This window comes from Pleurodeles waltl, chromosome 11 (genome assembly GCF_031143425.1).
Source record: "Pleurodeles waltl isolate 20211129_DDA chromosome 11, aPleWal1.hap1.20221129, whole genome shotgun sequence".
NCBI classification, from domain to species: Eukaryota; Metazoa; Chordata; class Amphibia; order Caudata; family Salamandridae; genus Pleurodeles; species Pleurodeles waltl.
In genome coordinates, this window is record NC_090450.1 from 922,008,397 (window position 1) to 922,033,723 (window position 25,327).

General features: G+C 43.1%; 2 protein-coding genes across 3 annotated transcripts in view; one reads left to right on the forward strand and one right to left on the reverse strand.

The window, feature by feature from the left end:
- Positions 1-10,129, reverse strand: part of RSRC2 (arginine and serine rich coiled-coil 2) — a 238,343-nt gene extending 228,214 nt beyond the window's left edge. Inside the window, exon 1 of the mRNA XM_069214956.1 lies at positions 9,969-10,129. Coding sequence (XP_069071057.1) covers positions 9,969-9,974 — 6 coding nt within the window. The 5' untranslated portion in view covers positions 9,975-10,129. The remainder of the gene's footprint in view (positions 1-9,968) is intronic.
- A 59-nt stretch (positions 10,130-10,188) lies between these two features.
- KNTC1 (kinetochore associated 1) overlaps positions 10,189-25,327 on the forward strand; it is a 495,394-nt gene continuing 480,255 nt past the window's right edge. Inside the window, exon 1 of one of the 2 annotated variants that reach the window (XM_069214955.1) lies at positions 10,189-10,264. The gene's annotated coding sequence lies outside the window, so the exon portion shown is untranslated. Of the gene's footprint in view, positions 10,265-11,050; positions 11,162-25,327 lie in introns of those variants that run through there. The other variant, XM_069214954.1, reaches the window with a different exon arrangement.

Genomic DNA, 25,327 nt, shown 5'->3' on the forward strand with positions numbered 1-25,327 from the left:
TGTGTAGGTTCTCTTCTTCAGGAACTGGAGTTTGTGATCAATCACAAGAAATCCTGCATGATTCCGTCCCAGCAATTGGAGTTCTTGGGATTCCAGGTGGATTCAATAAAAGCCCAGTTACTCCTTCCTTCTCAGAAAATGAAGTTGATCAAGAGAGAGTTGAGGATGTCGTTATCAAAACAGATGGTTTCTTTGAGGTCCCTAGCACGGATTATAGGCCTTTTGGCCTCTTCGATTCAGGCGGTCTTTCCGGGTCCTCTCTATTACAGAGCCTTGCGGAGATTAAAAATCCAATTCCTTCAACAGTGTTTCTCGTACGATCACCTGGTTCCGCTCTCTCTAGAAGCTCAGGAAAAGCTCCAGTGGTGGCTATCTCACATAGACGCCTGGAACAGCAGGGCCATTTTTGGGGAAACCCCTGAGGTGGTGATAGTATCAGATGCCAGTCGCTGGGGATGGGGAGCGAGATGCGGTCCTTTTTCGACAGGAAGGGGGTGGTCCTCAGAGGAATTGCAACTCCACATCAATTGTCTGGAACTTGTTGTATTCTACTGAAAATTGACAATGTGTCCGCAGGCCGGTACATCAACTATATGGTGGGGTGGGGGGATGAGGTCTCGCTTCCTGGCGAATATTGCCAGAGAGTTTTGGCATCTTTGTCTGGATAGCAGAATCCCTTCCCGGCAAAGACAACCTAGTGGCAGATTGGAACTCTCGGTTCTTGAGGGATTTCAGTGATTGGAAACTTCTCCCTTCTGTGTTTCAGAAAGTCATGGGGTTGTTGGGGCAGTGTCAAGTGGATCTGTTTGCATCTCGCCTCAATTTTCAGATCCCAAAATGTTTCAGTCGGAGACCGGATCCATTGGCTCTGGGAACAAATACGTTTCTGCAGGATTTGGCCAACTCAGATGAATTATGCGTTTCCTCCATTTGCCACGATTCCACGAGTTGCAACATGCTTGCGCCAACAAGCAGAGTCTGCAGTTCTCATCGGCCCCTTTTGGAAGCGTCCGCCTGGTTCCCATCCCTCCTGAAACTCTTGATTGCTCTTCCTCTACAGCTCCCGATTTTTCCTCAACTCCTTCTGTATCCAGTGGGATCCCTGCACCCTCTTCTTCTATTGGATCAGCTGTGTCTCATGGCCTGGAAGATACCAGGAGACATTCAGAAGTGCACTCAGAAACCCTTCAAACCGGTTTCAGCAGCTGCTTTCGCACGCTGGGTTCACTGGGTGATGTCAGAGGCAGGCATTGAAATGTCTTTATATGGGGCCCATTCCACCAAGGGGGCCATGCATCAAAAGCTTTGCTTTTGTGTTCCAGGTTAGAAGACATTCTTAGAGCAGACGACTAGTCCAGTGATTCTATGTCTAAAATGTTTTATTATAAACCAATAGTGCATTTGTCTAATTTACTGGTGGATCATCTTTGAACCAGCATAATCGGAGCCTCCGGTCCTGACACAGAATACAAAATTTTCAAGTGTAGCGTTAAGAATTTTTGATTCTATTAAGGACACGGAGGCGAGAATTATCCCACTCAGTACATAAGTTGAAATAAATGTTATTACGCAATGAGTTGTAATATAATATTTTTCCCGCACTGGAATTTTATGGTTGTATTATTCTTGAGTCTTATAATGGATTTTTCTTTCAGAATCGGATTCCAAACAAAAATGAAGTTTTGACGGACCGTTGTTTGATCGTTTTGGCAAGCTCGAATCTTTGGTTGATTGATCTACGCCCAAAAGACTGGTGATGGACTTGGTCACTTTATGGTTTTTCTGAATATACAAAGAAAGAGGATGTCAGTTGGGCCTGCCCAGTTTATAGACTATGTTGGTCTACTATTGGTGGTTATGGGAGGCAGGGTTCGAAGCCTCATTAGTGTACACTGTTTTTCATTGGCTGCTGTTTATTGAGTAGTAAAGAACTGAGAAGCATAATCCTCACCTCCGTGTCCTTAATAGAATCTAAAATTCTTAACACTACACTAGAAAATGTTGTATTCTGCTTTGTGTGTTGTATTTCGCTGTGCCCGTTCCCCTTCTAAAGCATTTTCTAGGGCGATCAGCATGGCCTGCCCGATATTTAAATCTAAGCAGGTGAATGTGCTAGATCAGGGTTCTGCAGTCGGTCCTGGAGAGCCGGGTCTATGCCAGATTTTTAGCATGTTCACATTTAGAAAAATGTAGATTTCTGAAACATCCTTTTTCTCAATGTGGATATGCTAAAAACCTGGCATGGACCCGGCTCTACAGGACCAACTTTGCAGAACCCTGTGCTAGATGATAAAAAGGTGAACATATGAGTGAATGCCGTAGACGAGGAAGAGTTTTAAGAATATATAAAGGGATGCTGACCGGAAGTATAGGTTGAGTGGGCCAGTACAAGTCTCATCTTCTGCTTTACCTATCTTGCTTTCCAGTTATACATGGATGAGTGTGCTTGTTATGGTTTGGTATGGTTTTGTGTCCGCTGTGCTGAATGGTAATGGGCAGTGTTACGGTATTTTGATCAATATGTTGTGGTGGTATATGCTGGTTCATATTATTTAGTATGTGGTGGTGCTGACACTATTTGGCATGAGGTTCACTGTATTTGGGGAGTTGTTGCTGCAACAATGTGCTTTTGTGGCGTACCGCAAGATTGGTGCCCAGCCAGTGTGATTGATGTACATGGGAATAAGGTAGTCCAGTGACAGGGGGTTTAGCGAGGCTGTGGTGTGGTACCAATTAGTATTCTGAAATAATGCCTGCCATGGAGAGGTTTGGCTGGAGATTGCAATAGGTCCGCTTGAATGTTCTCAAAGCCATATATGACTCGCAAACAAGAATAGGCAATTTTTTTCAAGACTGGGACAAATGTCCCAAATGTAATAAAGCTGGAATTGTATGCTGTGTGACTAAGGTTCTCCCCTGACTATTCAAACCATTATTAAGGAGCCAATAGACGGGCCGAGTAGACTTGCACATTCGCCCTATATCCATTAAAAAGCATGCTGGTGTGTGGTTCAGCTAAAGGGTATACCAAGAGCGGGGACATCAATTGTTCTTTCATTACTAAAAATGTTTTTAGACTTTCCAAACATAAGTAATGGATAAGAGGTTGGAAAATGTTAACTGAAATGCACAATTGAAGTCCATCGTAACATATTTATAGGCGAGTAGAGAAAACAAACTATTCATAATTACTTCACAAAATACTTTAAAGACTGTATACAAAATCTTCTACTTTGAATATTCACTAAGTAAACAGTAAAAAGTACTTTATAACTGCATGCCAACCTCCCTTAATCAACTAATCTGGGGCTTGAGCCGAGTGTAAGGTCATTAATCCCTTTGATGCTTGAGGGATTTCCACCCTTCTTGGTAGGCTGACCCAGTAGTGGCTTACTCCAAGTCAGAATACTCTGGGAGATGATATGACATCAATAACAGTCACTGCAGGTGAAACTACATCACTTGCAGTTGGAAGTCACCTTGGAGTTAAGATCTAAACATTAACAATGTAACAGATCGCAAAGTGAAACAGCTCAATTTTTTTTTACAAGAATTAAACTTGACACAAAAGCAGTAGCAACTGATATTTAAATGAGGGTACTTTAGAGGACGGCTTCTTTAATGTCAAATAAAGTCAGGGGTTACCTGTAGAATGCAAAAAACTGCTGGAAACACAACTAAATCTGGGTAGCCACAGACTGTAAACCGGTTCAAGTCAATCAGATACATTCAGTCAAATGTCAGCTACAAAAGATTGTTTCCAAACTTTCTCAGTTGACCTTTAAACACTGTATGTCCAATTTTGCAGCAGAGGCCAGACTTGGATTGAATGCTAAAACGGGTATTTTAAGAACACCCACAAAATGATAATCATTCTTTGTGAAACACAGGTTTCCACATGTCAATAGGAATACCAAAAGATTACCTGCAACATGTTCTGTAGTTTTTGACCTTGCAGGGGTCCATAGTCAGGTCAATGGGGAGTCATATTTTATTAGGTCAACCTATTTTTGCGACCTACTTGTCCCTACTGGTGAGTTGACAAGGAACAGGTGTTTTATTCAGTCAGTTAATTTCCCTTCTCACTACAGAGCTCCAGGATTTTGTCAGGTTTCTCCTAACACAAATTTAAATAAATAGCTAACTCAACTGTACAAAAAATTCCAAAATATATTTCAGTGACTGCGAAAGCTCATTGTTTGTACTTCTGTAAAATGAAAACAATATTTTAATAGGATGAAAACAAATCAGAACACTTTACTTGGTTACGTGCAAAGAATAAATATGTTTTCAGAAACCCACTTTTCACTGATAGTTAACACATTATGTTGTTTTTAGCAGCAAAGCTGCAAGTTGGGGGGGAAGTGTTTTGGACATTTCTTGGAAATGTTATGCCTGTTAATGAGTGTGCAACCACATCATGCTTTAGTAATAGTTGTTAAAAGTGAGGGTTTAAACCAGAGCAGCTCCTCCGATCAAGCCGAGGAGCGACTCCCCACTGGATTTCCCAAAAAATAAAATGATAACATATGCGTTTTCATTTCATTTTTCCTCTCAGTAAGGGATGGGTCTGGGCTGGAAGGAGGGGGGCGAAGGAGGGCTATGCACCACAATAAGTGTGCATGCCTGCTTGGTCGGCCAAACAGACGTGTACTTTGCATGTACTCTACCCGGGTGAACCGCACAGGCTCCCTTTCCCAGCCTGAGCGGCGAAGCAGGCCGCTCAAACAAATCACAACGCTGCTGTCATGCTGGTGACAGCAGTGTCATGGTAGTCTGGGAGCCTGTGCAGCCAGGATGAAAAAAAGGACGAAGGGGAGATGAATGCTTCTCCCCTCAAATGTGTTTTTTTTTATTTATTTTACCACCCCCGCCGTCTCCCGCCCTGCCACCCCCATTCAGTAGCAGCCACCACTGGTTTAAACAACCTGGGAAACACTCATGCCCTCATGGCAATGCTATTAGCACACTAAGAGGAAAGTAATGGATCATCTGTTACCTATATGTGGGTAGATTCATTTCATACATGGAGCAAACATTTAGTCTATTTAATCAAACAAATGTTTTTCTGTACAGCAGAAATTCTGAGCTCACATATTTGAAGGTACACTCATATGCGACAATGTAGAAAAAGGTGACTCTGTAAACTAAAATATTTGACTAGGATCACACACTGAGACGTTTACAGGTCAAGTACATTACAGTTATGGTTGAGAGGATTATTCAAGTTACTAGAAACATTTTTAGGATTTTTTGAGGCCTGATAGTGCTGGTGCACTTTACAAAGATTAAAAAAAAGTGTTTTCTTGGGTATCAGAAACGGTTCTTCTGTTTTAGACAACTTCCATAAAAGATCCCAAAGCCTAATCTAGCTACGTGTGCATAGGAGACTGTAAAGGATATGGGAATGAGGAAATAAGTCTTCAAACAAACAGACCCAATGGGGCCTCTACTGCAGATGTGATCCTCGCTTTTATGGCCCTAAATATATACCTTTATTACACACAAGAAATACCACGTTTGAGAAGCTAGTAAAATAGATGGAATATTTGTGCTCCGTGGATTATTTATTGTAGTAAACCAAAGATTTGGGATTTTATGGGGCATAAGACCAGATGACACACCTCCTAGAAGGAAGTCATCTCTCAAAGATGGATGGCTGTCAGCAAAAACACTTTTCTAGGAAAAAGTTCAGGAAAATGAAAATAATTGAACACGAGAGTCATTAAGTGAGTATAATTTTGAAGTATTCCACGGCCACTTCAAAATGATGTTCCCTACAATAGGTCCCAAAAAAAAATTACCCGTAAAAATTAAAATTGCCTCCAATTTTAATTTGAGATGACTGTCAATAAGAATTTTGCTTTAGATGCAAAAAAAGTTTGAAAATTAGATGTTTTAATATGCAGCAAGAGATCAGATCTATGTATAAATATACATCAATTTTGAACGATGAACCATCATTTTTTCATCCTTTGTACAAATGTACAACAGCGTACATGAGTCAGGCGCAGACAACTAGGATTTAGGTGAACCGATCGATCGCAAGCAGACAATTGTTGAATACTATTAATCACGTGAATTTTTTATGAAATGTAAAAGGCCAATGAAGGTAGTGTATTGTTTTTATCTGCCACTTTAAAATTTGCCAAAACATGTGAGTTTCACAACATGGAAAATTCATCCTATTGCGTAAAGTATGCAGGAGAATCTTACAATGTATGGTATCGAAAACTATGAACAGATCAAGGAGTGCTTGCATGCAATGTTCACCTTTATCAAAAATCTGTATTGAGTCATGTATGTTCTTGGGAACAGAGGATTTTGTGCTATGACCGGATCTAAAAGTAGCCTGAAGCAGACACAGTAGCTGGTTTTCAAATGTATATTTCTCCAGCTAATAACTACCTTTTCTCTCTTAATTTAGCAAGGAAGGCCAGCTCTATAATGGTTCTGTAATACTCAAGATTGTCAAAAACATCTTTTAAAATAGACGGCGATCAGAGCACACTTAACACACCTGTGAAAGTGCTCTGTGCAAGGGTAAAATTCATGGTTTTCAGACATATGGCCAGAAGGCATATGTATGGTCCTTGTCAAGAGAAGGAGGCAGTGGGTCACAACAGGTGGACAAAGACTTCATAAATTAAGTGACTTCTTTTCAAATCTAGTTTTTAAATGGGGCAAATGGAAAACTACAATGCTAACTGTGCCTTGTGGTGAGAAAAAAAAAAAACAGGTTCTGTCTGGAGTGCAAGGCATAGCAAACACAACAAGATGAAGGACAGAGTCATGACATTTTACAAACACACATCCCCAGTCAAGAGATCTGGGTTAAATCCACTGTTCTTTTGCTCACCATGCCACCCCAGTTTGGAACTAGCCATATGCAAATCAGTCTTGAGCCTGCTCCCTATAGGAATAGTTCAACTGGAACTGCGAGGCCAGGTTCTTCATGGACCGGAAACAGGCGTCCTGGGACCAGTCAAAAAATGAGGCACACATTCAATGACTAACTCCAGGCCAATGTATTTGTATTGGAAAAATATATTTTGTTACTTTATTTCTAGAACTAAAAAGATGTTGTTGCAGGTAAGTACATTTGCAAGTAAATATCAAGCATATGTATAAAAGACACTTTGTTTAGATTTTGTAAATAAAACGGTTTACAGGAAAGTAATGTTTTTCACTTTTAAAGGTTGACACTGCCATTTTCAGAACATTCCTGTGGGGTGAGATTGGGGTGAGGGGGGTGGGGAGGAGTGTTAGTGCAGTTTTGAGGTAAGTACTCAACTTACAGTTCTAGTCTCCGGGGGTTAGGATGTCAACCGGTCGGGATTCAGGGTGATCCCAAACTTAAATCACTCGCAACACAGGACCCCATGTGCAGAGGTCAAAGTTGAAATTAGATTTAGAACTTGATCCTATGGAGACTGGGGGCACTCTGAAACAGATTTGCTAGCAGGTAAGTAGCCGCAACTTCAAAGGGCAGACCTGGGGGGGGCGGGGGCAGGTAAGCACTGTGGGGTGGGCAGGTGGAGGCACAGGTCAGCACCAAAGAAACACCCTCAGCAGCACAACGGCACCCGGGTGCAAATACAATGTCAGGCTCCCAATCCCTTTCATAGGTTGGAATCACCTGGGGACCTGCTCAGAGCAGATGCAGAGTGGGCAGGAATCGCAGATTTCAGGCAGTTCTGGAGTCCTTCTGGGGAGTTTCTGATGGAAAGAGCCGCTGTCCTCAGGAGTTCTTGGTCCTCTAGTGGGCAGACTGTCCTCTGGGGGGGGGGGGGGGGTTGGAGAGATTGCTGGTCCTGCAGGATGTGTCGCCTTTTGAGAGCAGATTCCTCAAAGCATATACTGCAGCTGGCTGTACAAAGTACAATCTCATTGGATACTTCCATCTGCTCGTCTCTCCTTGTGCACTACTGAAATGATGTAGCAACGTTGGTTATATAACAGATATTGGTATGAACTGCTCCACTGTTTTCCCCAGATGGAACCCTCAAATCACATACAGTCCACTTAGAAAGAACAGTCCCATATATTACTTCTCTGTAGACTCAACAGCATGTGGTTTGGTTAGCCGTAGAACACACATTTCCATGTATTGTTTCAAGCAGTTCCTGGGTTAGATCTTTATAGCACAGTATATGGCTGCTGTATAATGGTTTCCCTTTTTACCCCCTCCACTGTAACTTTATCAGAGCATATACTGTGACTGGCTTTGTAATGTATCCACCCCGCGTTATTTGGTGCCACTTCTGGGCAGTCTCCTCTGGTACATATGTCTAGTTCTATATTCCCCACTCAAATGTTTTTTTACCCTTACACATTGTGAACCCCTCACATTATATAGCATAACTTCTGTATAATACTTGGGGTACGTGTTACTTGTGTAATTTCTTATTGCATAATTAAGTGAAATGAAAGCAAGATCACGTGAAGAGCGTAACCCAACATTTAGCAATATTTGCACTTGCCATCAAAAGATAGCACTAAACGCAACAGAATATATACAACAGGTCGCAATTCCCTGCTCCAGTACTAGAATATGTGTGGCAAATTACTCATAACTACAACAACTGGCGTAGTCTCGTAATTTCCGTGTAAAAAAAACAATGCAAAATTACTACGACATAAATAATACTCAATACTATGGACTGCACCTTTACGATTCTGAGGGCAATACTAGCAAGAAACAGCGTTACAGAGTGTATGAGCCCATTTCCATGGATTTTTCTTATGCCGCTTGTTGTACTCAGACCACGGCTGTGTATAATAACCATACCTACACTGCTCGTGTGGCACTGCTGTGTGATCCCCAGATTTTAGAAGGGAGGAAGACTACTCCTACCAAGGGGAGCATTCTTCACCCATGGGCTCTTTGCCATGCACCATATTTGATGTAGTTAAACTGTACCAAACAGACCAATCCAAGTAATATGGGCGCGCAGGCACGGCTGCATCTTTCTAATACTTTTCTTCTACGTCTACATCTAGGTAATCCTTAGATCTGATAAAAATAACTCGCATGGGTCATGGGTTAACAGAGCTGGCTAAGGTTGTTAGACAAAGGTCCCTTTGCAGAGGCTTACCAGGCTACATACGAACGCTCGTTTGCACCATTTACGAGGATCGCCTCACCCAGTTCTAAGTTTCCATATTTCGTTGTAATGTACTATTGCAAAATGAAAAAATGTAATAGAAATTCACAAGTACGACAGGAATGCAAGAACAAAGTGGGAGAGTGGATCGTTCTTCGTCGATATGGGCCAACCATGTTGAGCTCTGTCGTGTTCAGCGTTCTGGGACTAGGGGAGTGCAAACTGCACCAAAACATTCGGTAATAAATGCGTCTTCGGGATACCTGCCAAGTGGAAGCATGCCATGTGACACCTCTTCGGATAGCATTTTTTTTTTGTTTTGGTCAACAAGAATTCGTATCCTGGTTTTTGCTTTCGATAATTCCCACTTGGTGCTAGCAGCAAGTCACAATAAAAGGGATCTTACTTAGGCAGCAACTTTTTGGGGCAAAAAAAAAAGCAACAGGAAACGGAAAATACACAACCAGAACAGAAAAGAGAATTGAGAAGTTAAGAACAGTGACGCAAGTAGGTAATAAAAGCATGGTGAAACAATATAGATGCAATTAATAGGCATGAAGTGATCAGAGGCAGGCAGCAGGTGGGGGGGCGTTGAAACAGTGATGGCGGACTTAAGCGGCGAAGTCAGAAAGGGGCGGGACGGTACAAAGATGGCGGATGGTGGGGGAGGGGCATTTTCAGTAATTAAGCGCCAGGGAAACGAAGGTATGCAAGAGGGATATAGCTATATACTGGGAAGGGACCCCCTAGGGTACTAGGAGAAAAAGCACCATTATGGGTACGTCTCAACCGAAAACAACGAATGTAAATGTATGCGCGCGCGCTCAGGGCCGCCGTACGCCACCGGGGCCCTCTACATACCGCCATGGTGACCGGAAGCGCCCGCGCGCGGGACGCCTCCGTCAGCTCCTCCAGTCCCCTTCACAGATTATTCTAGCACTTTCTTTCCCGACACTCCGGCCCCTCCACCGCTCAACTCCAGAGAACCAAACCGAGCACCTCCTCCAACAAACGTCAGCACCCAGATAGACGAACAAAGGGGAGGAGAGAGCACCAGCGAACGTACTGCATTCTGGGAATGAGGAAGTGGATGAGGAGGCGAACAGGTGTTTGGTGATGTCATAACAGCAACTGCCGAGAGCTTCCTAGGGCTGTAGGTATGAACAGAGACTCAGAAAAAGCCAACTCGAGGCTCGAGCAAGTTTTACAACAGACTTATTTACTTTTTCGAGCCGGGCCTACATGAGTGCAAAATATTCCAAATTTAAACTCGGTGCATTTTACTACTGTTATAAATGCACCTCGCTTGAAACATCGACCACGCCAATAGAGGTTTAGAAGGATATCAGTTTCCCCGACTTTTCCTGCAAATAACCCGTTTCCTGTTTTCCTTGTAAACTTTCATTGCTCGAACAATATAAAATACTTATCTTAATGTGAAGCATAAAGACAAACGCATTCGCTTAAATTAAAACACAACTTAAAGTACCATAACATGTTACGGATGTTCTTGTCTGTCCTGTGTTCTAATTTTAGTTTTAAAAAGACAAATAATGCATGAAGTGATGCAGAATGATAAACACGGGAGTCACCGGACTTTCCAAGAGCTCCCTACTTTCATTTTGACCAAACTGGGCAGGCAGAATTAATTATTCCACCAATATGCCTGGTTCATTTTGCATTGCATTAATTGTTATTGCATGCATGTCGGCAGAGGAAGCATAACTTTATCTGGCAGTCATGCTCAGAACCTTTCTCCAACCGCGTCAGGCGGAGAAAGGAGTCTATATCGGAATAGTAGTCCAAATCTAATAAATTAGCGGACAGCCTTTCCTTTCCAAGATGGCCGATCTGCTCGTCCTCTTACACTCGCTATCCTCAACAGCCGGCCCTTCATTCTTGTCATGACTCTGGGCTGGGCCAGCCCGCCAATTTCAAGTTTCTCGAAGTTCAGGCATTGCGGGAAATTACTGGTAGCGTTTAGTTACATCTAGAAAGAAAACATAATTTAATTTAGGTTTACATGGGAGTTTGCGTCCGGGAATTGTGACAAGGTAAGTAAATGTCCACCAATCTGTTGACTTTTGGATCCAGATGTTTATGAGGTTGACCCCAGTCACCAGAGAAAAACAACATTTGTGAGCGGTGCTGACGTGTTGCATGAAAGTGTGTGAAGGTATATTGTTTTCAGCGGTGAATTAATGGAAAAGAGCGTGACACCCTTTTAAATGATTGTGAGTTGACATGGATGTAAGTGTGCACCCCACCCTGAGAAGTCTTGGCAATGTAATTTCTGTTCACGGAACGTTGTTTCTCAGCCTTCTTGTTTGTAGTCGGCCGCGTAATGAGTCCCCACCTTTCCACAGTTCTGACTGAATGCTTCGGAAGGTTTTACTGTGATGGAATTAAAAACAAGTGCACATAACTACGCCGTGTAAAGATCCTTTAGTCTTTACACAGTCCTTGATATTAGAAATGTTTACTCTAGTGCTTTAAATGGAAATATAGAAGTGCAGTTACTCATTACATAGTACTCTATACATTGAATGTATTGCGGCAGTGTTGACAAGTGCAGGTACTCACCCTTTCACATTAAAGATGTGCAGGTACACAGTATCGGACAATACTGGCCCATAGAAAGCACTAATTGTTTATGTTTATTGTTACAGGGTGTTCCGTCACAAGGGAGATGTAAAATATGATTTCTCGAGAGAATAGCACACCATATTCGCACGCACTCTAAGCATTAGCTGTCAAGTAGCACCAAGTTAATGTGTCTCACAATCATGCAGTTCTTGCTTGATAGCTGACAGTCTTTTCTATGAACTTTAGGACTTGTAGTTTCTATATACCCGTGCGTTATATGAACCTATAAGTCACCGCACTCAAACTGTCTGGCTGAAAAAGGGATATCGTTGATTAGCAACAACTTTAAATCTGATTTTAGATTCTTGGAATGACTATTCATATGTATTAAATAAAATAAAAAATGCGCACGTTTGGTTCTCTAAGACATTGTTATATTTAAGAAAGTGCTTACTGTTCAGAAACCAGTCCTGTAGCTCTGACCCTGTGGTCATTAACTCCGATTACAATGACAGTATGTCATGGGTACACATGGGGTTGCTAATGGTGGTTTATAACCTGGGAGCTATTGAAGCCGTACAGTGGAATTCTTACAATGACGGAAGGGGGTACAATGATTCCTGCAATGGTGCTCTGACATAGTGACACGGATACTCTAAAGTGTGAACATTGGGACCTGGACTCTGGTGCCCGTGTTGGTGTCCCAAACTCGTTTACTCTTGATCTCTAACTTAGCTACAGCCGGGAACGTAGACATAAGCAAAGCTACGCCCCTAAGAAGATGGCACAATACCCTGACACCCCTCTTTGTCAATAGGTCACGTCACTGGAAGATACTGTGCTTGACAAACATTAGATAACGCTAACCGTGTTTGCTCTTTTTGTCACATCAGGCTGCATCATACCTAGGGTCACTTCGATTGTGCGATTCTGCGGCGATAGTACTTTCAGCACAGTTATGGACTTGCTACAACATCCATCATCTGCTGCATGTTTTGAAGATTTTAACAATTGCCAAGCAGTGGAAGACCCTCCGCAAACGTTTACTAATCATGGTTCAGTTGCTTATTGCTGTATTTGGGTGTTTAACTGGTTCTAATGAGGAGATGTATTTGCCAAGACAGTGTTAACACACATAAACATGACAAAATAATGATGTAATACTATCACTAAACGTGCAGCTTTACGTCAAATAGTTTGCTTTTTCTTGGTGTATAGTCAACCCAACCATATAATTTGGTCTTCCCTGCTGCATAATTCCAGTGGCCTTGAATAGAAATCAATCAAAGAAATACTGGAACACATCTGGAGTTGGTTCTCTCTTGCAGATGCAGGTTTTTATTTTTTTCTTCAACGAGAATTGCTTTTAGCATACAACCACTTTGCCTTATGTTCTAAAGCTTCACCATGAAGTCGAGATGGTTGTGTGCAGATAGACATTATCCCCAGATCCCATGTTCTCGTCCCACCCATTACTTTTGAGGGGCCCCCTCCCCCTGCAGGAGAGAGAAAAAGGAAGTAGAGTTATAAGGCTACCCACTTCTTGAGTATTATAAACGTGGGTGCCACAACACTTCCTTTTTAGGGTCGAGCGCGCAAGCACTCTAGCCTGCTGTAATCTCTCAGTGGGCTTTTAACCACGCACACCGCACGCCCATCAGTTTCGTTGGTTCGTGGGCTTTCCTTTTAAAAATCGCTTGCTTTTATTTGTGAAAGGCATGCATATGTCATGCCTTTTCTGGCGTTTAGCGTTCCTCGAGCACAGCAGGCTACTACATTTCAACATTGATTCTGCAGTAAATTTTATTTTTCTTTCCTATGCAGCGTGATCTCGCTGCACATTTGCCGATACGTTTTACTGCAAGGGAACATTTGTTTCATTTTGTGCGCTCCTTTACGCTCATGGGTGGCACATGAAATCAGTTCGCTAATGTAAAACTGTATTACTTTTCATTTTAGGTTATAATAAAAGACCTGTTAGGACTTTACAATACTAATAGCTCTAAGTTGAGCAAATCCGAGACCCATTGCATTGCAAATGCTTGTTTTCCCCTGCCTTGACTGGGACGAGAACATGTATGACTCCTACTAGACTTGGGTCTGCTTCCGTTGTGCTTGGGCTCTCTTTTGTGTCGGGAGGGGGGATCAGGGGGTGACACTTGACTCTGTCCCCCAAGGAGAATCTTCCCACTGGAGTCTGTTGCCGCTAAAGGTGGAAGCGGGTAAGGTAAGTTGTTCCCGCAAGGCCGGAGAGTGCCGACCATGTGACTGCCTTGGGAGTAGAAGGAGGTCTAGCAAACGCCGCCCCCATAGCGGGCTTAGAGGTCCAGCACCATAATGACTGCCTTGAACCCACAAGGTTCTCAGCAAGAGAAAACAGCCGCTGGCAGGTGCAGTCTTTGATGGCCCTGAGACGTAACAGGAGGCAAGCTCAGTTCAAGCCCTTGGAGAACATTGGAAAGCAGGATGCAGAAAGCAAAGTCCAGTCCTTTTACTCCCGGGACAGAAGCAACAAGTTGCAGGCCAGCACAACAAAGCAACAGGCATCCTGATCCAGACATGTATTCAGCAGACAGGCAGAGGCACAGAATAGTTAAGCAAGAAAATGCCTACTTTCTGAAAGTGGCATTTTCAAGCTTACAATTCAAAAACCAACTTCACCAAAAGTTGAATTTTTAAATTGTGAGCTCAGAGATGCCAAACACCTTTCTCTATCTGCTTCCAATGGGAAATTGCACTTACAAGATATTTCAAGGCAATCGCCATATTACCCTATGGGAGAGATAGGCTTTGCAATGATGAAAACAGAATTTAGCAGTATTTCACTATCAGGACATGCAAAACACACCAGCACATGTCCTGCCTTTTAAATACACTGCACTCTGCCCATGGGCTAATTTGGGCCTACTTTAGGGGTGACTTACAGGTAATAAAAGGGAAGGTTTAGGCCTGACAAGTGGGTGCCTTTGCCTGGTCAAACTGGCAGTTTAAAACTGCATACACAGACACTACAGTGGCAGGTCTGAGACCTGTTTACAGGGGTACTCAAGGAGTGGCCAATCATTTCTGCAGGCCCACTAGTAGCATTTGATATACAGGCCCTGGGCACACATAGTGCCCCTAGCACTTTACTAGAGGCTTACTAGTAAATCAAATATGACAATCATGGAGAAACCAATCACCAATACAATTTACCCCGGGAGCCCATGCACTTTAGCACTGGTTAGCAGTGGTAAAATGCCCAGAGTCCTAAAGCGAATAAAGAAAAGAGTTATAAAAATAGGAGGAAGAAGGCAAATGCTTGGGGATAACCCTGCAAAAAGGGCCAGGTCCAACAGTCTCTTACATATTGCTAAACAGTATCAATGGCAGAATAATAAAGCAGTGAATAATAATGGAGTGACAACACAATCTTAACTTCAGAATCATAGAATTTAGAAAAAGTAAAGGTGCAGTGTAAAGTTAAATCCACTGCAAATTCAAACCTACTTCTGTAACTTAGTTCGGAGATTGATTTGTCTGACCTTCTCAACACTACACACAAAGGAGACATATACCCTCATAGCCAATTTTGTGGCTATTTAGTTTTTTTTATTGCATTTTGAGAAAATCCCTATGACTGGCTAGTGGGCCAAAGTCCTTTCTTTAGAAATTCATGCACATTGTGGATGTCAGATATACAAATGTCCAAAGAGCTGCCACTGCTTTCCTAGGACTGTAAAAGAGGTACTATTGGACTGAGTAATAGAGATTCAAGTAACTATAACTCGCGCCTTAAGGTAACTATCTTGCGCCCCAGCCATGCACAGTTTTCTCATCAATAATTTTATTGCAAATATTACGATGATAATATCAATGATGCCATAGGTATCATTAATGATGTAATATGTTGGTAGTTAGCTGTGCATGGAAAGGGTGCGAGTTATAGTTACTTGAGTGAACCATAACTATAACTGCTGAAATAATATGGTTTTGTGTCAGCAAATTCAGAACCTAATTATAATGTCCCTAAAGCCCTAAAAAAAAATGGATTTTGGGCCTTATGTGGCAGAGGTTGCACCCAAACCCAGGCAGGAGATTGGATACAGTGGGTGTTTTTTTGTTTTGTTTTATTTTCCTCAATTTTTCTCTGGATCTGCCACAGATTTACACCGGGAGCCCCACAGTGGATCTGCAAATCAGCGGAACGGGCGCAAAAAGAATCAGCAATTTTTGCCCTTTCTGGTCCCTATGGAACCTTTCTGTCTCCTATGTGTTCAGGATACTTGTATCCTTGCCCCTTGTGTGTTTTTGCACTCTTCTTTACCTACCCCCAACTGATGCGACAAACAAAACAGCAGCCCCAACTTTTCTGTCAGGTGGCGGCCAGCCAACCAGGGCCTTGCTTTTTCACAGGATCCACAGATCCAGTGCGAGTGGATCTGCGAAGGATGCATGTCCCTATAAAGTTATATCGTTAAACCTAAAATAACTCTGAATCAACTGAACGGATTACACAAATTTATAAAATTCACGATCTGTGGACCAAGATCTAACTTCCTGCCAAATGTTGTGTAATTCCGTTCAGTGGTTCGGGCTGTAGCTGTGTCTAAAGGATACAGAATCTCCATTGACAGAGAATAAGGAAAAATTTGTTTTGGGGACCCCGTTTCTTGGCTCCCGCTTGATGAATCACCCCAAAACTTTCATGCAGAACATGGCAATATAAGACACTTTTTTGGAAAATTCGTCAAATGGCGCCAAAGTTATTAGCAAAACAAACTCTCTGTATATGGGAAAAGTTAGTCGTACCTACTGGCTAACAATGAGAGCTTTACTTGCTCAACTGGATAAATGTTGTCAGGACATGGTGCTTTTCTGTTCTGTGTCTAGCTCCATTAGCGCTGCTCCTAAGTTTTATGTATGAAACCCAAACTGCGATTAGGTAACACTTGGGTTTGCAACCAAATACTGATTTGATATTTTCGAGGGGGCATCCCTTCCAAGTACTGAATCGGAGTGCAATTTATTAATGTCTTGCGAATGGATTCCAGTTGCAAAACATTAATTTACCAACTACAAATAGGTAGTGGTAACCCATTCACAAATGGGAAAGGGCTCATGGGGACCACTTGCCTTTTGTGAATGTAAAAAAATAAAGTTTAAGAGGAGGAACCACTGTGTCATTTGAACAAAAAAACACTTTTATTCTTAACTCGGTCCTATTTCCTCTAAGGCAAATGAGCTGCATTTGGGGGGGAAAAAAGCTGACCCAAGCAGGTCACTGTCCCTGTGATGACGGCAATTCTTAGTGGGTCACAAATTCGCCTGTCTTATCAATATTCATGAGCGAGGCCGATTTGCGACCCACTAGGAATCACTAATTTAATTTTTAAACTACCATACATTAGGAATTGCGATTTTGAAATTGCAATTTGGTAGAAACCACAATTTGGAAATCACAATTACTAATCTTGATATATAAGCCCCTACCTGCTTCAGTTCTTTGAGTGTCAATCCTTGAGACACAGCAGGTACTGTTCTTGGGTCCTAATTTTAGATTTTCGTGGAAGGGAATACTCCGCCACAAACGTGACTGATATCCTGCCCATCGTATTACAATCTCATTACAGCCTATGGAGATCGTAATATGGAAGACGTGATAACTGTCACATTTGTGACAAGGCATTCCATCCACCGAGATCTAAATCAGATTCTATGTCAAATACCACCCTATGATAATGGACCTCTGCCCATCCCTGCGGTCCTCAGTTCCAGGAATGTCCTGGAATGAGATGTGATCTGGAAGCACTTGCAGGCCTTGAATATTTATCTTGCTGATATGCCTCGGCCAAAGATGGCAGGAGGGGTTACAAAACAGCAGAGGGACAGTCATTGAAGTGTGTCCATCAATGCAGTGCAAGGCTGACCATGCAGCTTACACAATTGTAAATCTTTTGATAGGCTGCTTTACATTTTCTGATTAGAACTATAGGTTTTTATAAGAGTTTAGGGCTCAAGCCCAAAAGTTTCGAAACATCCATTTCCCATTTATAGAAAATAATCTTGAACATAAATGCATAGAAATCTCCAACAAACACAAATACTCGGATGGATGGTTAATGGACAAGAACACAGACAAAGTGACTGATTGAGTAAACATTACTTTTTTTGGTTAGATACTTGCCTTTGAACACACTGTTATGTTTACATTTATAGTGAGATAGTAGCAGAAATTCCAAGCAAGGCTACTGTATGTTTAGGGCAGCTGTTGAGGCACTTCGTAGCAGGATGTTTGTGTGACCGAGAAAATTAAGTAGCCTTAAGTTTCTTGTTTGTATTTCAGACTCGGCATTTGTGATATATGCCATGTTTGATTTCATGTGGTAGAATTCGTAATTAAAAGTTGGGGCACACAGCAAATAAATAATGTTATAAATTAAGGCAAATTATTGCATTCCAAATCTTAAGAACATTTTAGCCTATTTACAGCATTCTTGTCTGAGAACTCAATTACTTGTCACTGACGATCATACCATGCCAGCCTATAAGACCGATCTCCACGCCCTATATTATCTGAAAAAAGGACAGGAGACGTGCAGAATGTTTATTTTCCACTGCAAGTGACAGACATCCATAACTGAGCAGCTTTCCTTACTCCACGCAACACAAGTATGCGCACTGCAAATTTACCACTTGGTGTACCTGTACACGTGGCAATATACAATTATAGCACATAGAGCAGCTCTGTAAATGAGCCACAGTCGTCCTTAGGTTTCCTTCAGTAGTGTCAGCAGAGGTACTTAATGATACCCTTCCTGGTTGGTACTCTGAGTTTGAAGCCCTCTGGTCAGGCCTTTAATCTAGCAGGCAGGTAGATATCAGTCCTGGTGCAGGGATTGGGAGTAGCTGCATGGGTGAATATTCACCGCTTTCAGAGGACTGAAAGTAAGCAGCTGGTGCAGTGGGCACCACTCACACCTCTGGGCTCCTGGGCAATATCACTGTCTGTACCATAGATAGCTGCACTTGTTCATATAGGGTTTTAACTAAGATCAAAACTTAGCAAAATTAAAATAGGCAACAAAGGATAATGTGAGCACACCCCTCATAAAATTCTAAAGCATATAATAACTGTGTTTGTATCAGAGAATGATAAGCAATATGAATATCCTCTTGCCAAATTGTAATCAATCCAGAGCACAACCGTCAGCCAAACATTAATTATGAAGAGCCTGCAAAATGCTAAAATAATAGCCATTATTTTTGTATCAATCGTGGGCGTCATTTACTCAAAGTTCATTCGAAAAAAGTCCATTGGGAGTTTGCAAATAAATCCCCAGGTAGTTTTTTATGATAATCTCAAAACCTGCATTACACTCTACCTGGCACATGTGTTTATCCTGTGGGAGTGTGAACTTTGCAACTTCCTCAGGGCTTGTTATTGATCAGGCTTATTTGAAAATATTTCAGATTTTCACTCCGTAGAATAGTCTTTGGGATGTACATTGTGGCATCCACAGAAGAATTTCTGCCCTGTTTTTTTTATTTTTTTTTATTTTTTTTTATGCAACCAATACAGTGTAACTGGGGTGGTATCCCTTGTTGTAGCATGCGTGTGTTTACTTTCACAAGGATCTACTGCCCTCTGTCATACATTTGTCTAGGAGCTCATACCATCTCTGGGCTCTGGATAGAAAAGGCTGCTTCAGCATCTGAAGGGCCTTCTCTCAGTCTAAGGTCTTGACATTTTTAAATTTCAAGGCTAGCGTTGTAAGGTCTCTCAAAATTATGGACTAGACCAGTGGTTCCCAACCTTTTGATTTCTGTGGACCCCCACTTTAACATTAATGGAACCCAGGGACCCCCACTGAATCATCATGGGAATCGGGGGACCCCCGCCTGAGTCATTACTGGAAGCTGAGGACCTAATTTGTCAATACTTGTTAATATTATTTTTATTTTCTAGGCTCTCGCAGACCCCCTGAGAAGGCTTCGCGGACCCCCAGGGGTCTGTGGAACACAGGTTGGGAACCACTGGACTAGACAATTAAGTTAGTTAATGAGTTGCTTTTAATTAAATATGGTAACATGGTAAATATGGTAACATGGGGCTCTATTCTGAAAGCCTTTTTTTATGTGAGCAGTTTCTGATCTACAGATGCTAGTGAATTGGTTTGTAATTTTGAGGAATCCTAGTTTTGCTTTGGCTTCTGCAAGAATGTGTGGGAGACTAACTAATTGTTAAAATAGAGGTAAGCTCAAGTAGGGGTGTTGTGAATATAACTTGGAAAGAGGTGTCGATCTCAGTGGGGAAGTCATCAGGACCAGTGGGCTTTATGATTTTTGTGACCTGTATATTCCTGATGATTTATTCTTTAGTTATGTGGTCCAGTAATCTACAGTGTGCTGTTCTTGTCCTTATTTATTTTTTTCAGTGGCTTAAGGAATAGCCCCATTACTCACAAATTAACCAACAAGAACAGTGAAAGTTTAATTAATGCTTTATGAGCTCCCTTTTGTCTATTTATCCGGACGCTCATACTTACAATTTCACCAGAATTCCATGACGCAGCTAAAAGCCGCACCGTTGGGGGTCTGTCAGTGGAACTACAATGATCTAGGCAGGGATGGAGACCTAATAAAGATTGGCAGGGAGGGATAGTGACAGCGACAGAGAGAGGAACCAAAAGTATGGAGGTGACAAATGGTAGAAATGGGAAGGAAAGCACAGGGAACTCTTGTTGCTGGTTAGCCACAGCACATTGCTAGTACGTTGTTTTTTGTAGATTATTTTATGTTTCCCCTTCAGAATCACCTGGAACCCATTTTGGTTTTGGGTAGACTTTTAAAAGTTGTGTTGTAAAGTGCTTATGTGCTCACTTGCCTTCGAGGTATCATCTACGTTTGGGAGCATTTTCATTTTCTACCGACTCCCTTGTTTTTAGTTTTCTTTTTATTACTTTTAGGTAGTTGTCAAGGAGTTTTCTTGACTTGACGTATCTGCTCTAGTATTTTGCTTTAATTCTGAGAATAGTATAATGAGCTGCAACACAGTATTTTGTATTAAAGTCCAGTCTGAGGTTTGAGGGTTCTTTTAAATCATCAGAGTTGGATTGTGGAAAGTATTTTGGCAATGTTTAAGTTCTGATAGAAATAAGAATTTTTATAATGCTTTTTTACATTCCCTCTATATGATTCTTTCTTCTTTTTGACCTTTGTTATGAGTTGCTCAAGGTGGTATCCCAGGAAGGGATACCCCCTGCAGGCAGCTACAAGTTTCTCATTGTCTCCTAGTCTGGAATTATCGGGTCCGTAAACCACAAACCCAATAATTCTGGCCCCAGACACCTCAGCAGGGTTTTGGGCAGCTACTGTGCCTGGATCCATCTTATTTGAATACTGCAGCATAGGGGAGGAGAAAAGGCCCTCCACCCCAGCTAAAACAAAACCTGCTTTGCTCTCATATCGCCCCTGCCCCATGTTCGCCCCCCATGTCTGTGAGAACAGGAGTCCCAAAACATTTACCACCTGCTCTGAGCTGATGATAAATGCATGCAGATTTGAGACCATTATTTCCCTCAAAAGGGGATAATTGCTGGTGCGTTCTGGAATAGCTCACCCACAGTGGAGAGCCCAACTTGTTCCCGGGCACGTTGATGGTGTCTGGAGATGTGGCCTTTACAAGTTTGGAGATCAACCAGTGGGATGGCAGGTGCATAAGAGGGTAAATACTTGGTGAGTCTCATTGCCTTTGCAAGTCAGAAGAGTGTCACTTGGAGAAGTGGGGGATTGTGAAGTGGTGTATCGTTAGGATTTAACAAATAGAGTACTTCTCTATTTGGTAGTGCCTATGTCCTTCAGAAAACTGTTCACTAGCTAATATGACAACCATTGTAGCTGGGCCGCCAAATAATAATGTTTTGAAGTTGGGGTCCCAAGGCCTCTCTGCTCTGAGGGAAGTTGCAGAGTGTGTAGTGCCACACTTGTGCAAGAGCTACGCCAAATCAAGTCTCCAGGGAGTTTATGGAGCTCCTGGAAGAGGTTCCATGGAAGGACGATGGGGAGGTTCTTGAAACAGTACAGTAGACTGGGGAGTATCACCATTTTAACTATTGCTGTGTGGTCCATAACCGACAAGGGAAGGGATCTTCAAAAGGTCAGCTGTGATCTGATCAAGGTTACAGTTGCTGTTAAGTTTCCATCGAGCAGGTCCGGTAGGGTACACTTGGATGCCCAGTTAGTGAAAAGAAACGGGCCCCAAGTGAACGGGGCTCTCCCCTAAGTCCCGTTCCCGTGGTGCCGCACAAGGCATCAGCGTAAAGAAGCAGGATATTTTCCAGCTTGAGACTAGGACAAACTCTGCCAGAAGGGGGGCAGTAAGGGTAAGAGCCGAAGTGACATCACTAAGATAAAACAAGACATCATCTGCATATCGTCCGATCGCATGAGGCCCATCATAGAGGGGTACTCCCCACTTTTCACCTCCCACGTGAGCCCAGGCTGCCAGTGTCTCCACCGCAAGTGCAAACAGGATTGGGGAGAGGGGGGCATTCCTGTCTAGTGCCTCTCTGACCTGGATGGAGTCAGAGAGTCGACCTCCTCATAGTGGTTGTGGATTGAAGTGTCGGTATACAGAAGGCAGATTAACTTCCTGATATAGGAACCAAAGAAAAGTTTTGCCCTGAAGGGTACATCCTCCCCTAGAGGGAGTCAGCTCAGTCAGCTCATAGGAATGACAGAACTGGGAAGACAAATTAGAACAATAATTGGAAACAAGTAATACTTTGGGTATTAGGCTGCTGTAGGGTGGTTAGGGGCGCAGCATGTCTGCTCGTGGGATTCCAGCCAAAGGAGGGCCCGCATGGAGGGCGAGCCCAGGTGAATTAAAGGAGGTCATCAGCCGTCTGGGTGGTCACACGTCTTATTGTATCTTTTATCTGAGTGGGAGGGCACAGATGAGTTCCTATCTCCTGATGTGTTGGAAGAGGAGTCCGGGTGGTTCCCTGGTGAACCCTGGAAGATTGCTGCAGCGTTTAATGTTTGCCTGCTTGCTTTCTTCTAGAGTGCAGTCGGTGATGAACCCGCTGTTGGTTCGGTTCTTGTGAGTTATTTGCTGCTTGTTCTGCAATTCCGGTGTTCTCTGCCCAGTCCCAAGCCTGAGATGATTTCAAGAAGATGTAAGTTTTGTTGTCCTGGTTGACTATTATTTTGAAGGGGGAACAGGAGTGCATATTTTATCCCCATTTCGCTCAGTTTGCACTTGATCCCGAGGAACGATGCTCTTTGTGTATGCATTGGTTATCCCAAAGGAGCTGATTAGTCTTTCGTGCCATCCTGAGGTTTGTGTCTTGATCTTCAAAATGAAGGATTTTGGCTTTAGGTCTCAGGTGAGGCCCGGGGCGGGTGATACCTGGCAGGGACTCAATGGGTTATGTCGATGGGGGGAAAAGGTGGGTGAGATCCAATAAGGGTATGAGATCCTTGAGCCACGTCCTCAGGTGGTCCACCAAACTGGCCCCCTTGCTGGCCAGTAGTAAACCGATTATTCATATATTGTTGTGCCAAGCCCGACCCTCTGTGTCCTCAGCCCAGGCCTCAAGGACGTGAACCTATTCTGTGAGATCCCGTTCTTTTTTTTCTTTTTTTTGTAGATCTGTTGTTTGGGGCTGGAGTTAGTTTAGCGGTTTTGCACAGTGTATACCTCGCTCTTTGAGATTCCTGTGGTCTTGACAGAGGAGGTTAATGGTGTCGACTTTCACCACCAGGAGCACCCAAGAGGCTTTAAATCACTGAGAATATGACATTCAGTTTGTCCAGATTCAAAGGGTCAGTATCTGAAATGACGTCCTGGCAAGGGAACTGCAGAGGGCGTGCCGCCGTCTTCACTGATTCTGTGGGCTCAATCATATGCCCCTCAACCTTGCGGTCTCCGAGGGTTGCGTGCTGGTAACTGGGCCCACGTACCCTGCTGCCGGTGTTGTCCAATGGGACAGAGCCGCACAATGAGAGCAGCCCAGCCGCGCCTGGTCTGTCACTCCCTCTGTGGGGCTGGGGGTGATCCTCAGGCCTGTGTTGGCTGTGCAGGGCCCAGAGCATCACTTAGTAGGACCTTAAAAGGCCCCAGTCTCAGGGAGATAAGCCAGGAAGTCTATGGGTGGATGGGGCAAATAAGTCGCCTAAAGGTCTCTGAGGGCTGTCACTTCCATGTGATGAGGCAGGGATCCAGGAGGCGCTTTGGTGAGTGCACTGAGTGGGCTAGGTCGCCCCAGTGCAAAGTAGTCATCCAGACCTTCCATTTCTGGCTCTGGTGCAGCAGGGGCCAAGATGCAACGCAGGATTTGTAGTCCAAATGGGTCTTTCTGGACCAGACTCCATGTCACTAAGCCCTGGACCTGCATGCTTGTTCTCTTGTGGCTGGTTTTATGGGACTCACCCGCCGCTCCTCACCACTAGGACCCACACCCCCACTTCTGGATGTCTATGTCTCCTCGCAGCCCCCTTCCGGTCAGTCCTTGGAAAGATTTAGCCCCCCAGTGTTCTCTGCCACCACCAGGCTCCACAGGCAGGCTTTTCGGGGGGTGGTCCCCTGATTTTTTCCACTTTGAGATGCAGGAGGGGGGCTGGTCGGCTCAGGATCTATGGAGTGGATTTCAGAGCCGGGAGCGCTCCGTTTAATCATCTGTCATGTTGATGATCCCAACCATGCCCCACATCGTTCGAGACAAAAGGATCTAGGAACTCCTTGTGAGCGCATTACCAAATTAGACATTGTGTTCTACACTCTGTAATTAAATCGCATGCATCCAGTGCCGTTTTGGAATTTGAAGGATGATTTCTCACAAAGGATGATAAGAGACACCTTATTTCTGGTATCTATAAAATGCTTCAGGATCGGGGCACCACAGGAGAGGAAGCTCTGGCAAAACCACCACTACACCCTGGCTTGGGTGTTCTTCTGGGCGTTGAGGAAAGCACACTGATGCTGGCGGGAACCTCTGACAGCTTTGAAACTGACTGTGCACCATTTCTGGAATATCTAGCCACAAAATAAAATAAAAACATACATGTTCAAAGTGCATGCAGGTATTTATCAAAGTTCTTTAGATCTGTTCCCTGGTATATATAAAATGGATTTCGATTTAAGTCATTCGATATTAAGAGACCTTTTGAAACCCCATGGTTGTGCATGTTAGTAGTGGGTGGGAGACCAAGATAACTGACAATGCCGGTTGACTGGGATGATGTTGTGAGGGCTTTCTCTTTTTTATCCCTGTAGGTTGTTTTGTTATACCATTGATTATTACTTGAAATGTTGCTTTGTTAGTGATAGCTATGGGAATTTTCCTTTGAGACATATGCTGTGTTTTGCTTGTGGTATGTCTTTTTATACCAAAACCAATAAAAAGTTCTAATTTAAAAAAAGAACTATTGAAATGTTACTTCACACAAAATATTTAATACCTACTCTGTTATCCGTCCCAATACTGAATAAAACTCAAAATTCCTCTAGATGTGTCCTGGACTTAAATGTTCATGTCCCTGCGTCTACATTTGGCAAACGTGTGTAATTGGTGGCACATCACTTCACCATCTTCTTTTATCTCCATATTTTGGGAGTGTTGGTTACAGGCTGTGTCTTTTATCAAAAGCTA